Raw genomic sequence first — 16,752 nt, 5'->3', positions numbered from 1 at the left:
TTGGGTTCTGGATGGTACTGATGCAAGGGTGAATGAGAGGAAAGCATGTGTGTGTATCCGCCACGATTTGGAAAACTGGCGCAGGTCCGGCGAGGTGGTTCAGCGATCGCACGCTCTTTGTATTCCTGCCTTCTCGGGATCATTCTATGGACTGGGGACAATAACTTTGATACTGAATGTCATAGCACAGTTAAAGAATCAAGGGAAAAGCTAACATTTATTGAGCACAGGCTACAGCTGCCTGTATTTTTTCTTTCAACATCTTCATGGGGATATGTACTAATAATCTCCCGATTTTACAGATAGGGAAACTGAGGCTCAGGCTCTAGTGAGCTCAAATCCTCCTGATTACAATCCGTGGACACCCAGGACACTTTCCACTGCTGACAGACAGCTCGGAGGCGGGGTACTGGCCAGGTCCATCATCATGGGTCCCTTCTGCTGTCAGTGCCACCGCGGGTCCAATGACCCCCGCTTCCCTGATTGCACAGAGGTCCTGCAGGAGGTGTCTGTCTCTCCAAACAGTGTGTAAAACTGCCTTTTAGTGATTTATTTTTGCTCATTCTCTATTTTGTTCCTTGACTGCGAGCTCCTTGAGGGCAGGAATTTAATTTGTATTTATGTCCCAAACACCTGGCACAGTGTTGGGGGCAGAGTAAGTGGCCTTGTTAAGTGTCCCATGACTAGTTGAGCAGGTCTCTGTGCTGGGAAAACATGCCTGAGACCCTGTTCTAGTGGACTTGTCCTGCTTTCAGCACAGACAGGGTGTGAGAGGTGCAGTCATACGGATGGAGGGAGGATTGGGGAGAAGGAATTGCTGGGATGAAGGTCCTTGGGGATGTGCCACCCTGGGCTTCTCCTTGACTAACGGCAGTAGGACTCAAGTGCTACAGAGCGGTCCAGGGGGAAATGGAGAAACCCACAGCCCAACCCTGAATGCAGGTCACAAGCAGGCTGAGAAAAGGCAGGGTAACCCGGAGGCAAGTGAGAGCAGGGTTGCTGGAAATAAAAGAGGAGCTTCAACGCCACATCCAGAGGGCAGCTGGTAGCGTGGTTCCCACTTGGGTGTCCACACTGGTCCGTGGCAGCTCTGTGTCGGGCAGGATGCTGAGGACTCCTCTGGGCCATGATCTGTCTGTAGGGTGTAGATGTTGCTAGTGCATTTCTACTCTGCCCCACCACCCCTGCCCAGTTTCCTAGAGTTGAATACAGAAAGCACCCCCAACTGGAACTAGAGGACCTGCAGTGGAGACTCGGCTTTGCAAATGACTAGTTAGGTCACCCGTCGTATGTGCATGTTTAGTTGCTCAGTGGTGTCTGACTCTTTGCAACCCCATGGACTTAGCCCACCAGGCTCCTCAGTCCATGAGATTCTCCAGGCAAGAATACTGGACTGGGTTGCCATTTTCCCCATCAAGGGATCTTCCTGACCCAGGGATCAAACCCAGGTCTTCTGCATTGCAGGTGGACTTATTACCATCTGAGCCACCAGGGAAGCCCCTAGGTGACCTTAGGACAGCATCAATGCTCTCAAAACAAGTTTCTTCCTCAATACAATGGTGTTAAATGTTGCTTCATACAAAAAAAAAAAAAAAAAAATGTTGCTTCATGAGTATGGACCTCATAGCATTATGGCTGAGATAAAAGAAGAGTGTGGGAAGAACTGAAAAGCCCTTTGCATTGAGTGGTACTGATTCTACCTGAGTTCCTGTCTGTGTGAGCACCCAGCACGCTGTCATTGGTGGATGGCAAGCTCATGAAGGGAAGGTTGGCTTTTCCCAGAAGGCTGGGATAGAAATAGAGTGCCTTTGGAGTTGGACAGACTTGGATTTGAATTCTGACTTCTCTCTGAACTGGTTTCCCATTGGAAAATTAGTGATAATAATCCCTGATCCATAGGGTTGGTTGGGGGATGAATTATTGGTTTTGGTCAGCCCAACATTTCCTTGAAGATTCCTAAGTCAGAGCCATAATTTTATTCTTTCAAACTAACAAAGATTCATTGAACACTTACTGTGTACTAGACACTTTTATAGGCACCAGAGATATAGAAGAAAGCAAAATAGATAAAGTCTCTGAGCTCAGGGCGACTGATATATGCTCACATTCTAGTGGAGGAAGAAATATGATAGACAAATAGATAACATTCAGGGGTACAACTGCCGAGGATGCAGAGCAGGATAAGCGAGAGAGAGAATGCTGGGGGTGTGGTGTCCTCTCCACCAAAGTGGTCCAGCAAGTTCTTTCTGAAGAAACAGACCCTAAAGGGGGTGAGGCAGTGAGTTACCTGGAGAAGAACATCCTAGGTGGTCTACTGGTTAAGAACCCCACTTTGAGGGTTCGCTCCCTGGTCAGGAACTTAAGGTCCCACATGCCACAGAGTTACTAAGCCAACAAGCCACAACTAGAGAAGTCTGCACCCTGCAACAAAGAACCAGCACAGCCAAAGAACATTCTAGAAGAGGGAATGGAAAGTGCCAAGATCCTGAGGTGGGAGTGTGCTCAGCAGATCTGAGGACCGCCACAGGGACAAGTTGGGCTAAAGCACAGTGTGCAAGAGGGGAGCTGCAGGAGATGAGGTCAAAGACCAAAGGGACCACATCAGATACTGGTCGTGAAAATGATTGTGGCTTTTCCCCTATGTGAGCTGAGGCCCCTGGAGGACTCTGAGGAGTGACGGGATGTAACTTATCCTGTGAAGGGATTACTCCAGCCACGGTGGTTTTTATACCTCATAGGAGGCAAAACCAGAAGCTGGACGATGGTTGGCGGCCATTATAAAAGTCCTGGAGAAAGATGATGGCATGGGTCAGGGTGAAGGCAGAAGCGGTGGGGAGAGAGGGCTGGAAACGTTCTGAAGATAAAGCCACACAGACGTGCTGATGGAAAGCTAGGAGCAAGAGAGGTTTGGAGTCTGTGCCTGCAGAAGCAGGAGTTGCTATTTATTATGATGGTGAAGACAGTGGAGGACAAGCTGGTTGGGGCTGGGGGAGGGCATAAGTGGAATCAGCAGTTCCTTTGACTGTGTTAAGAGTGAGAAGCGATGAGACATCTAAGTGAGGATGCCAAGTAGACCCTGGGCTAAGCCAGTCTAGGGTTCAAGGGAAAAGCCTGGGTGGGAGCAAAGAGAGTCGGGCTGGAGGTACAAGTCAGTCCAGGAGATGCAGGCAAGTACACGTGGTGGGTCTGCAAGTGTGCATTGGGCCCCAAGCCTGACTGTTACTGCATCCTTCTCCCTCCCGACTTTCCAGTCGGCCGCTAGATGAGTTCCCAGGGGGACATAGTCTCCCCAGACCCTGCCAATGGCTGAACTACTGCCTGTTCACACGAGGACAAACACAGAAGGGCAGTAAGACGGGGACAGTCCAACCAGAACAAAGGCGCTAAGGGAGCACTGGCCGGGACAGGGCTTGGATACAAGCAGAAACCGGAACAGAGCCGAGCGCAACTGCATCCCGACCTCCCGGCCAGTTCTCTGATCTGCAACCTGGCCCCCTACCCACCTCTGGATGTGGGCAGAGAGCTCTCGTCTGCAGACACCATCTTTCTTTGCAAGTGGACCAAGGAAACAGCTCCTTGAAAGCCTCTAAGGGAAACTCAATGAGAGGAAAGGAAACACATTGCTAGGGAGGGTTCCTAGTCCTTTGGATCCAGGTTCCCTGCCGTGGGGGCTCAGAGATTCAGGGCAGAGCTGGCAAAATCCCAAGATGCTGCCGGGAGAGGAAAGACCAAGGCAGCCACAGACCATCCTCTTCCACTGGGCTGTCATCACCCCCAAAATATAAACCTGAGCTGCCCTACGGTCAACTCTAGCACCAGGTCCATCAACTGGGATCAACGTGTCCACACTGCTGTATTTAACACGGACAGCCGCCCAGGACCCACTGTAGAACGCAGGGAGCTCTGCGCGATGCCGAGTGGCATTTGCTGGAATTTGCTGCCAGGGTCTGCTTCCCCCCACCTCTCTAGGAGGCCCCCTAGGCTCCCAGGAATGTAGTTCTTCCCCTCTCTCTAAGGTTGGAGATGGGCTAGGATGCATTTTCAGTGCATGGTCCAAAGACTCAGAGCTGCTAGGATATAATACCTTCTACACAAAGCTTCCCGACTCCTCCCCTGCCGGGCCGTGTGAAGTGAGGAACTGCATGGAAGGGAATCCAGGGCCGATGTGCACGTCTTTCCATCCTGCCGGCGCTGTAGGGTGTTGTCTCCCACACGGAGTATATAGAGCATGCAGCAAGAAAGGATGTTCATTTCTTTCTCATGCTTTAAAACTCTCTGTTTTTGTGAATCTTTTATAACAATTAGTATAGGACTATGCCTGTATATTATTTATACTCGAATGACTAAGCTTACTACTTTTTAACTGATGACAGACTTGATAAAAAGTAATTTGAAGAGCCTCTGCTTTAAAGAAAAGCCCAGGGCTAGTGGTGGAGAGCGACATTGTTTCAGTATTTCCTGAGTGAAACCGTCAGACTGGTTCATAACCAAGTTGCAGACCCTTGAAATAAAGGGCTGAGACATAGATGAGTGCTTGGCAGAAAAACAGAGATGGATCAGAGGCAAAATTCCTTCTTCACGGCTGTGAGTCACCCGATGGAAGCTGATAGTGACTGAGCTTTGCTGTATGCCATCTCCCAATACACACACACACACACACACACACACACACACAAACGCACACACAATGCTCTCTGTTTATACACACACAGATGGTGTTGTTCAGTCACTAAGTCGTTTCCGACTGTAACCCCATGGGCTATAGCATGCTAGGCTCCATGGGGTTCTCCAGACAAGAATCCTAAAGTAGGTAGCCGTTTCCTTCTCTAGGGCATCTTCCCGGACCAGGGATCGAACCCATATAGCCTGAATTGGCAGTTGGATTCCTTACCACTGAGCCACCAGAGAAGCCCATACATACCTGTATAGGCATACATATATGCATGTGTGTTTTAGATAATGGGTACATAGGTATGTTAGTAATGTTCATAATACTAAATTCATAGTATTATGAAAATTATTTTTCACACCAATGTACCTCCTGAGATGTCCATGTTAATTGTTTGCTGTGTATCCTTTCATATAGAAATATATACAATTATACACATTTATATATTTACAGATATACACTGTTTTTTTTTTAATATACGAATACTACCTTAATTACACACTCCCCTGGGTTCTGACTTTTGTTTTCCATTCAACAACATATCACAGGCACCTTCAAGGCAGGAGAGATGTATCTGGTTCATTCTTTTTACAACCTGCATTATATATATTCAATAGTTTGTGTGTATCTTCATTCAGTTAACCATTTCCCCATTCATGGAAATTTGAGTTGCTTCCAATGTTTTGCTATAACAATTAATGCTGTGATAATACCTTTATATATTAATATATCTCATCTCAAAATGGTGGTTTGTATTTCTTTTTCTTTTGCTCTAAGATAGATTCCCCTATGGGAGGTAGATTACACAAGGGAATAGAATCATCCAAAGGATGAGAGATCCCGTTCAGTTGTGTTAATGATCCTTATTTGCTGTTATTAATTCCAATGAAACTGCCTTATAGTCAAGAGTCAGACTGAGCCAACATTTAGTGTCCTCTGTGTGTGTCATGCGCTGGGACCACCATCCCAGGCTGACAACCTAGAGGGCCATCAGGAGCAGCTGGACAGTGAGAGGGGGGTCCAGGGGCCAGTGTGCCCGACCCCTTCCCGGGGGTGGCCGCATCCTAGTGAGGGGTGATGGCTTCTCTGGTCTGAACAGGAAGCGTGTGCTCAGGCAGATAAATGACCCCACGAGTCCCTCACACTTTGCTGTGTCTCCAACAAGCCACCACAAGACTCGAGTTTGGGCTTCCCTGCCAGACTCCCTTCATCCCCCCGCCTCTCCTTCTCCCAGCCTCCATGGGATAAGCATCCTTCGTGGGTACAGGGGGTACGCACAGTCTGGAACCCTGAGGCTACAGAGCTCTGAGTCAGCCTTGGTAGTAGTTTCCCACTGTGATTCATACATTCACAGATGTAGTTTCTGGATGTGTCTGGGTCTGTGTTGTTCACAACATAGCAGGTGTCTTATTTCTGGACCCCACCCCCACTACCATCTCCTAAATTCCTTACAGAGCTTTTGTACATGTAGCTTTTCAGTGACTGTCTTGAAAATAATAAGCAAGCAAGTCCATGACTCTTGACCAAGGTCTTGCTTAGGTCCAGAGTCACTGGGCCACACCCCGAGGCCCCTCCCACCTACCTTCACGGCCTTGGCTCTGTTGATGAGCCCGTCGTCCTGAGAACTTCCAATGAGCAGATCCACCTTGGCCCGTGGGGCCCTCTGCAGAGCTCGGGCTGGGGCCTCTCGGAGGTACTGGCCGTCGACCACTGGACCCCAGTAGTGGAAGGGACCGCTCACAGCCAGCAGCTGCATCAGGTGCAAAGGGGTGTCATGGTTTATACAGACTTCATCCTTAAAGACTGATACTGGGACAGCCAGATGTACTGCTTCACTGGGGGTTTCCCAGGTGGCTCAGTGGTAAAGAACCCTGCCTGCCAATGCAGGAGATGCAGGAGATGAGGGTTCAGTCCCTGGGTAGAGAAGATCCCCTGGAGGAGGAAATAGCAACCCACTCTAGTAGTCTTGCCTGGAAAATCCCACGGACAGAGGAGCCTGGCAGGCTACAGTCCAAAGGGTCACAAAGAGTCAGACACGACTGAGCTACTGAGCACAGCACAGTTGCTTCACTTAATCAAGTCTCAACCATAATGAACAGCAACGCTGGCTGTTCACCCAAAGCTCTACTGGGAAATAAGAGCAATGTGGTCAGAACAGCAAGCAGGCCGGACACCAGGCCACAGTGCCGGGGTCAGGATGGCAAGTCTTCCTCGGAGCAGTGACTAGTCTCTAGGGGAGCATCCCAGAACCTCCCACCAATGTGACAACAGATCCACTGGGAGAAATGGGTAAGCCTGAGCCTGTAAGAGATACTGATCATGGTGGTGGCCAAAGGCAGGACATGATGGGGGAAATTCATCAGCTTTAGTCATGATCCAATTAGCCCATATTTGAAGGAGCTGAGGATAAGACCTGCTCCAGGTCCATGAGTCCAGGCCCGCTGCAGAAGGGATTAAAGCCTCAGCTCAGATGACAAGTTATTCTTGCTAGAGTCCCTTTGTCAATATCAGGGCCAGGCAGGGAACCTGGGGGCTGTGAGCACCGTCTTTACACGCTGGAGAAGAAGCACCCAGCTGTCATGTCTAAGGGGCGTGGGGGCCTCACTGAACTGCAGCCCTGCCCACAGTACCCTACATGTCACTGTGACCTGACCGGGTGATGCCACGATACCAGCAAGACCCTTTACAGATGTCACCTCATCTTCTTCTCCCACTCCCATCATTAAGCCCACTCTGCATGCTCACTCAGTCGTGTCTGAGTCTTTGGGACCCCATGGACTGTAGCCCACCAGACAACTCTGTCTATCAGATTCCCCAGGCAAGAATACTGGAGTGGGTTGCCATTTTCTCCTCCAGGGGAAATCTTCCCGACCCAGGGATCGAACCCAGGTCTCCTGGGTCTCCTGCATTGGTAGGTGGATTCTTCACCACTGAGCCACCTGGGAAACCCTAGTATCCCCATAGTACAGACAAAATCTGATGCAGAGACCGTCAATCCTCAGGACCTGAGTTTAGTCCATGATGTACTATAGCCCAGGCACAGCTTGGGGAAGGGGTGGGGCGGTCAGGGAATATGCATTCGGCCCCAGCTGGTCACCAACCTACTGCATGGCCTTAGGTGGATCCTGTCTCCTTTCTGGCCTGGTTTCCATTTGTAAAAGATCCCTCCTTCCCCAACTCACACACTAGTACCCACCTTGGTCTGGGCATCATTGAGGATGTTGGTTGGCTCCTGGCGGAGGCAGGACACCATTTCTTGGACGGACGAGCTGGGGCAGCCAACCTCCTTTGCCAAAGCAGCTGCCTGTTGCCGAGCCCTCTCCGGCCTGATGACAGCAGCTGGGGAGAGTGCAGAGCCACCCTGGAAGAGAGAGCAGACTCAGAGCCTGAAGTCTAGATCATCTCCCACTCCCTGCTCAGCCCAGAGACCCCAGGGCTGCATCAAGGTTCTGCATCCTTCTTCCCGGTGTGGGAGTCCCAGGACCCTTCCCTGCACACCCATAGGCATCTGGGAGGTCAGGGCTGATCAATATCACATCAACATGTTGTGTGGTCTTGAATGAGTCTCTCTGGGCCTCAGGTTTTCTTGCTGTGAAGTGAGAGCAGTAGACAGAGTGATCTTCAGTCCTGACTATGAACTAAGGTTGAGTGTGTGTGTGTGTGTGTGTGTGTGTGTGTGTGTGTGTGTGTGTGTGTGTGTGTGTGTGTGTGTGTGTGATGTAGTCCAGTTCTTTGTAATCCCATGGACTGTAGCCCACCAGGCTCCCCTATTCATGAAATTCTCCAGGCAAGAACACTGGAGTGGGTTGCCATGCCCTTCTCCAGGGGATCTTACCAACCCAGGGATAGAAGCCAGGTCTCCTGCATTGTAGGCAGACTCTTTACCATCTGAGTCACCAGGGAAGCCCGAACTAAGGTTGCATATTGAGACAAAGAGCTGATGGTGGTTGAGCAGGGACAAAAATCAGAACTGTCCTCTGAGGAGAGGACCTCTGCAAAAGGTGGGTATATCCCATCAACGCCTCCTGAGGATTTCTTAAATAGCAAGATTTCCTGGCTCCGTTAGGATAGAGTCAGACTTTAAAATAGATGCCCACCTAGAAGGTGATGGAAACACAGTCATCGTGCAAGTAAATTGTATCGTCAGTCATTGTAAGTCTCCGTAAAACCTTTAGGTCTCTGGGAGCATTTTCTCTCTAAGAAGGCAGGTGGTGGTTGCTAGGTACTGGGCGGTGGGTCTCTGAGCCTGGACAGTTGGTGGGATTGGATCTTCTGCCCAGGGTAGAAGAGTTGAGTTGAGCAGGGTAGGATCCTGGGGCCTGTCCTCTGTGGGTCAACCCCTCCCTCCAGCTCAGACACAGGCTGGGGCCCACCAAGGAATCCGAGACAGCCTGGGCAGGACTGCTGGCATCACTACCATTACTGACAATGCCACCTCTAACAGTAACAGAACGGCCATTGACTGGGGACTTCGATTAACTCGAGTTAATCTTGTTTTATCTCATTGTGTCCTCACAATAGCTGTGTACTTTAGCAGCTGTTACTGTTTCCATTTGATAAACATGGAAATAAAGAAATAGGGAAATGAGCAGCTTAGCCAAGCACAAAAATCTTATCAGAGGCGGAAATAGCCCGTGGCTTCAGCCAGTCAGGCTTCAGAATGTACTAGGCTCAGGAACCCAGGAAGAAAGTGGAAGGTTCTAGATTGATTCCTGGGTTGGGAAGATCCTCTGGAGAAGGGAATGGCTACCCACTCCAGTGTTCTTGCCTAGAGAATTCTATGAACAAAGGAGCCTGACAGGCTTCAGTCCAGGGGGTCATAGAGAGTCAGACATGACTGAGCACGCACCCACACAATTTACTTAAGCCTCACAATCATCCCATTAGGCAGGGGGAATTATCACCTGATTTTATAGATGAGGGGGTTTAAGGCACAGAGGGGCTCTGGGGGTCTCCAGTCAAAGACTTGCTCTGAGCTTTAGCATCTGTTAACCGGGGCAAGTCCTAACTCCAGGCTTAAGCAGTAGTAAAAGTAAAACACCAGCCAGCCCAGGGCCTGGAGGCCAGCAATGGTGGCAGTGAGTAGGGGCACCATGGCTGAGCCCTCACCATCGTGAGGAATAGAGCCCCGTGCCCTCAGGTGTGTTTCCAACGATGAAGACCACCGCAAGTGCTCATCCGTAGGGGAAAACATACACACACGCACATACACACTCAAGATATTCAAGGCCAAAGCCCCACGTTCTAAATTACGCACTGAGTTGACAGACTGCCGGGGGCCAAGGTGGGCTGGCTTGACCCACAGGTAGGCTGAGAGGAGATGTGGGCTTCAGGAGGGGGCCCCCTACTGTGTTCTACATTTTCTACAGATATAAAAGGCCAGAGTCCCTGATATGGTGAGGAAGTGGTTAACAGCGTGGGTTACACTGATATTGCAAGATGCCTCAGAGAACGTTTTTCTCTGCAAGGACTTTGTTTTAATCGATCTTTCTGAAGGAAACCATGTTCTTCATGGAAAATCAGTGGTTAAACAGGCCAACGGCTGGCTCAGCCCTCACTTTGAAGCACTTGATGGAAGACAAAGAACTGGGGGTAGGAGGAGGGGGTGGTATGCAGAGCTGCGCAGAGAGAGGGGGCTTCGGGGGCAGAACAACCAGGTTCAAACCCCAACCCTGCCGCTCACTAATGAAGTGACCTTGGGCCAGTGAGAGACCCCCAGGGCCTCGGTTTCCTCATCTGTAAATGCGGATGATGAAGCGACCTCACAGGTCACTGTGAGGATGCCCAGAGGAGGGGGCGGCGTCCTCCCCACAGAAGAGAAGACAGAGAGGTCTCCATTGCTGTGGGCACCATGAGGCTCCGCAGACCTGGGGCCGGCAGCGGGGTCTCTCCAGCCCACCCTGTCGCACCAGCCAGCCACCCACAGCTCTGGGCCGGACTTTATCTGAATCTGACCTAGCTATCGAGTGGCAATGAGTTTCCGCTTGTTTTTTTTTTGTTTTGTGTTTTTTTAGCTTTAAAAATAGCACAGGGCAAAAACCACAAGTGCTGACCACTGCTTCTTCCTTCTGGAGCCTCCAAACGTGGGATGGTATCTTGACCTCAGTCAGCCACAACGGTCACTTTAGAGTCAGGACGTGCCCTTGGACAAGTGTGGGCATGGACCACACGGTCAGAGAGGCACTCACAGTACAGTCGCACACACACACACACACAAGGACACACACACATTTACTGACACACACAGACGCAGATAGAAAGACACACGCAGACACACTCAGAAACCCACAGACACTCAGCCACGCACACAGACACGGCAGACTCTCAACTTGGACACCTCAGTGAACCCCTCACAGGCCTTCCCCTAAAGCAACAAGGAGCGGTAGTTTCTGTAACAAACATGCTGTCCCAGGAGGGCCCAGGGGCCCTTCCCCTCTTTGGGGGGTGAGGAGGGGGGCTTTGGGTGGCAGGTGAGCCCTCCAGGACGTGCAGGCTCCTCTCACCGCCTCCCTCACCCCTCTCTGCCCACCCCGCATTGTGCATTTCTCACCCGTGAGGTCATGAGGTCGGGGGCGGGGGTGGTGATGATCACTCGTGGAGAGAGAGGGGGTGGGTGGGAAGCTGGGTGCCCGCTGGGGGCACAGTGTGGAATCAAGGAGCTAATTCATGCTGAGCCCTTGTGAAGGTGCCCTGCGGGGAGACGTAACAAGGATGGTGGCAATTCTCATTTAAACAGCACTCACTATGTGTCACTTGCTCCAGCATGCTGTGCTCATAAAGGTTGATTTACCCTCAAAGGGCAATCCTGCAAGGTGTGGGGGGGACTGGGTCATCTGAGCCCTACAGGTGATGAAACTCAGGGTGGAGATCAAGCCACTTGCCCTGTGTGTCATGGCTGGCGAGGGACAGCACTGGATTCCAACCTAGATGGCTGGATCCTTAGCAACCTGCTCTATCCTTGAGCGTCCTCAGTCTCATGGCCCTGGTAGCCAGTCCCTTTCTGTCCCTGTGTGAATGTGAGGTCAAAGCAAAGTGGAAAGGCATGGCTCCGGGGTTTGGGCCCACCAGGGTTTTGACCCCAGCTCTGCCTGTGGCCATCTTGCCAATTCCCTTTGTCGTGCTGGGCTTCCAGCTCCTGATCTGAAAAGTGGGGCTATTTTCATGAACATTCACAGAGCTGGTATGTGGATTAAATAAAATAATGGAAGCCAACCCAATTACCTAACACGGAATTATCATTCAGTAAAGTGAGTTGCAATGATCATGACAGATACTGTTATCCACGTGTTTAACTCCTACAATTTGACTTATTCTCAAGTCACTTAAGCCTGTGGTTACATACCAAGTGACAGGTAGCAAGTCCCTTGCGATCTCTGTCCTGGGGTTCTGCTCAGGCTCACTTCCTGCTTGTTGAAAACATGGACTGTATCCAGCAGGATACACATATTAGTGGCCTTAACATGAGGCTCTCCATCATCAGGGTTAAGAGAACAAGCAGAAATTCATGTGCTTTCAAAGCTCAGAGCAAGAAGAGATTTCTGGGCATGAGAGTGGTCCAGAGGAAGCTGCCCGGATGTAGGACTTGAATAGGCTTTGATGGGAGTAAGTGATTAGAGAAAAAGAGAGCAGGTGGCCACTCTTGGGGGAGAGGGCAGGGATGGCAGGTGAATCCAGGGGTCTGAGTGATCACCCCAGGGAGCTAAGTGGGTTGGGAGCTGGTTTCAGGAATCCCAGAATCCCTAGATTAGGACTTCAGTCAGTTCAGTCACTCAGTCATGTCTGACTCTGCAACCCCATGGATGACAACACACCAGGCTTCCCTGTCTACTACCAACTCCCGGAACTCGTTCAAACTCATGTCCACTGAGTCAGTGATGCCATCCAATCATCTCATCCTCTGTCGTCTCCTTCTTCTCCTGCCTCAGTCTTTCCCAGCATCAGGGTCTTTTCCAGTGAGTCAGTTCTTCCCATCAGGTGACCCAAGTATTGGAGTTTCAGCTTCAGCATCAGTCCTTCCAATGAAACCCAGGACTGATCTCCTTTAGGATGGGCTAGTTGGATCTTCTTGCAGTCCAAGGGACTCTCAAGAGTTTTCTCCAACACCACAGTTCAAAAACATCAATTCTTCGACTCTCAGCCTTCCTTATGGTACAACTCTCACATCCATACATGACTACTTGAAAAACCATAGCTTTGGCTAGACAGACCTTTGTTGGCAAAGTAATGTCTTTGCTTTTTAATATGTTGTCTAGATTGGTCATAGTTTTAAAATTAGGACTTAGAACTCAGCAAAATAGGTACTGAATGAGTTAGCCAGCAACTGTGTAAGTGAATGGATGGATGAATTGATGGATTAGTTATTTCTCCTGAGTAAGAGAGGCATGTGCACAGGGAGGAAGTGAGGAACAAATGTAGGAGAGCTGTAAATTCAGCCTAAGCAAGATAAGCAATTAGAAAGCAGTAAACCCCGGGAAACAGGCAGGTATCCCACAGGCAACAAGGAGCTAGTAAAAGCTTCTGAACGGGGTGTGACAGAAGGTATTTTAGGAATATTCTTGGGTCATATTATTTTGCATCTCAGTGCTGAAAATGGTGCATAGCACTCAGTAGCCCCTCAGCAAACGAGCATCGAAGCCTCTGGAAGATGAAAAATTCTGACGGCAGAGGTTGGGATGGGTATTCCCTTGCCACCAGAACCTAGCACAAAACTTGGTGCACCGCAGGCCTTTGCTAAAGATTGGTGGGCAGAATGGAACTCGAGTGAATGGCTGGATGGTTGACTGACCGCCACGTGGGATGAACAGGAGAGGTCCTGTCTGAAGCAGGGATTCCAACAGAGGCTTGTGTGGGTGGAGGAGAGAGGGGTGAGGCATGAACCAGAACTGTCCTGGTTGCCACTGCGCTGCATCGGACCCTCTCCTGGGAACGCACCCAAACCTGGAAACTCGCCACAAGAACATTAGAGACTAGCTGGGTTTATTGTTACTGTTTGGCCTCTAAGTCATCTCCATCTCTTTTGTGATGCCATAGACTATAGCCCACCAGGGTCTTCTGTTCATGGGATTTCCCAGGCAAGAATACTGAAATGGGTTGCCATCTTCTTCCCAACCAGGGGCTCAGACTCTCATCTCCTGCATTGCAGGCAGATTCTTTTTACCACTGAGCCACCTGTGAAGCCCCCTAGCTGGACTGGGGGACATCACTGAGGCAGATAACTCGGAAAGAATTTTGCAAGCTAAAGCAAGAGACAGACTTCAAAAAAAAAAAAAAAAAATCTTCTCTACATGCAAGTTAGTATTAATATTGCTTTTAATCTTTTCTACACTGAAATCATCTTCTTTTCTTGATCCCTAAAAGCATGAGTTTCACTCTGATTTGTAACACTTTGATTTTGGCAAAATTTCAGTCAAAGGGATGATAATTAACACAACTTTCATCCTGAGACCCTAGTCTTCGGGGCATCAGTGCACACTTCCCCCTTCCTCTGCTTCTTCGGAATCAGTAGATCTTGGTTTTAGTTGGTGGAAACCCAGGTAATTTGGATGAAGGGAAAAAGGGGCATCTTAACCCTTGTTGGAGAATTAAATGGCAGCCCACTCCAGAACTCTTTTCTAGAGAATTTCATGGACAGAGGAGCCTGGCAGACTACAACGATGGGTTCGCAAAGAGTCGGACATAACTTAGCGACTCACACACATAGCCCTTATTAGTGTCCTTTGAATATTAGACAAAGTGATGCCCTTGAAGCATCTTAACACCAACTGCAGGGATGAATTATAGCCTAGGAGAGCTCGTGAAAGACAAAACTCTGTGAGTGCTGCTTCTTTTGTGGAGAAATGTGTGTGCACAAAATACATCACCTCTCCAAGCCTCAACGACCTCCACTATAAAGCGCTGGCCTCACAGTCTTGCTGCCAGAGGTACCAAGTATGCTGCGTGGGGAACTCAGCAGGGGGCCGGTGTAGAGCAAGCCAACGCCCCACTGGCTCCCTCTCCTGCGATTCCTCTTAGTACTATGGGTCTTCCCAGAAGGACACGCCAGCCTTTCACTGACTAATTCTGAATTGCTGTGCCCTTTACAACTTTGAAAACAACTTCCAGTGTGGAAAAAGTGGGGTAGAAATTTGTGAATCAGGGCCGATGGCAAGAATCAGAACCTGCAGGAAAAACAAGCAGCCCAGTTCCTCTGAGGAGCAAGGAACTGAGAGCAGGCTTCCCGGCCTGTCTGCTTCCTCCCTGCCATAGGACCCTGCTGGGCCCTCCTCACCCTCTCTTCCCCTTCCATCTCTCCACCTTTAACGTACACAACTTTTAAAGGGAGGTGGAAGAGAAGGAACATTTTATAAAGTAACTTCTTAGAGCCAGGTCATTCCTGCACATTTTCCCATGTGATCCTAGCAACAGTCCTATATGGATTACCATCCCCACTTTACAGATGGAGAGATTGAAGCCCAGACGGGCAAGTACTTTGTTCAAGGTCTTGGGACTGAAAGCAGCAGAGCCAGGGTTATAAAGCTTGTACTCTCTCCCCTACACCGTCCTACCTACAGGCAGAGACAACAAGAGCTCAGCCCATCACACTCTTGCTTTCCACTACACTCAGGAGTGGCTGACGGGTGGTGATTTGTAAACAAGACGTTTGCAAGGTAGTCAGAACAGAGAGAGGAAAGGCAGGGAGGGCCTGGCTTCACCCGCAGCAGGAGTGCCGAATGGGAAACAGTCTCACAGGCCGGCTTGTAAAGGTCCCTCCCTTGTTGTGGCCTCATTATGTCTGCGGCATGGAAAAGCCACCCTGAGACCAACCAGAACTCACCCTGGGTCACTGTGATGTGCATTTACAAGTGACCCACATTCCATTTTATACACAGTGTTCGCTCAGACCATCTCAACACTCCAACACACCTGATGAAGTAGGAAGAACCAATATTATTTTAAAAGGAAATACATTACTTAATCACTCTTTTTATACATTCCCTACCTCATTCCAAAAAGAAATTGGGATATACTCAGGAAAGAATGTCAACAAAGTTTAGTAAACTGTTTGTACAGATGAAAGAGGTTAAGAAGCCAGAGTTTCTGGCCCCAAGATGTTGTGGTTTTCCCATGCTGCCATGCTGCCTTGATGGAGGGCAGGGGTCCTGTATAGTCCACAGGCATCCTGACTCCCTCATCTCCCCATCGCCTATCACTCCACCAGCTTCCTTGGGTAGTCCAACTTTATCAGTTCCCTGAGTCCCCTATTAATTCAAGATGAGGGACTGATGAGTGATTTTTTGGACTTTTTATAGTTTTCAAAATACTCTAACTTTTCTCCAAAGAATTTTTATAACATTTAATTAGACCAAATCTTAATTACATTTAAAAGAGTAATTCCATACTAAAATATAACCTGACTCTTGTTGAGAGGAAGCAGGCATACCCACTGATCTGCGGACAAGTGGCAAGGTCAAGACCACGTAAGAACACCTGGCGGGGAGGATAAGAGATGGGGCAGAAGGAAGACCACTGTGGGCAGAGGGAGGCGATCCTGGCCAGTGGGCGTGGTCCCCAGAACAAGCCTCTGCCATCACATCCCAGGTTTGCCAAAATGGCAATCCTCTTCACACCTAGAATAAGGCCAGCATGCATTGTCCCACAGCCTCCAGTGTCACCTTGGTTTTGTTCTTTAGTTGCTCAGCCGTGTCTGACTCCTTGAGACCCCATGGACTGTAGCTCGAAGTGCTCCTCTGTCCATGGGATCTCCTAGGCAAGAATACTGAAGTGGTTTTACCATTTCCTCCTCCAGAGATCTTTCCAACCCAGGGATCAAACCCACGTCTCCTGCACCACAGGTGGATTTTTTGACCACTGAACCAGCAGGGAAACCCAATTTGTCACCTTTGTTTAGTTAAAGGTAAAAGAGCAACTTTTGCAATTTTAAAGCAAAAATAGCACAGAAATCTATGGTAGAAAATAAAGATGAGCAAAACAATGGAAACTTAAATACAATTTTCTGAGTCAAGGAGCAATGACTATGAGATATTGTTAGCCTCTCAGCATGTCTCTTCTGTGTGTGTGTGTGTCTATTTGTATATTTATATGTA

The 16,752-nt window shown here is 49.4% G+C and overlaps 1 protein-coding gene across 1 annotated transcript in view; it reads right to left on the bottom strand.

Annotated features, from left to right (window-relative positions):
- Positions 1 to 16,752, bottom strand: part of TG (thyroglobulin) — a 234,211-nt gene that overhangs the window by 31,347 nt on the left and 186,112 nt on the right. Inside the window, exons 42-43 of the mRNA XM_065903111.1 lie at positions 7,866 to 8,030; positions 6,252 to 6,419 (exon numbers count right to left, since the gene is read on the bottom strand). Coding sequence (XP_065759183.1) covers positions 6,252 to 6,419; positions 7,866 to 8,030 — 333 coding nt within the window. The remainder of the gene's footprint in view (positions 1 to 6,251; positions 6,420 to 7,865; positions 8,031 to 16,752) is intronic.

Source organism: Muntiacus reevesi, chromosome 12 (assembly GCF_963930625.1).
Source record: "Muntiacus reevesi chromosome 12, mMunRee1.1, whole genome shotgun sequence".
NCBI lineage: Eukaryota > Metazoa > Chordata > Mammalia > Artiodactyla > Cervidae > Muntiacus > Muntiacus reevesi.
This window is presented reverse-complemented; position numbering and strand designations above follow the sequence as displayed.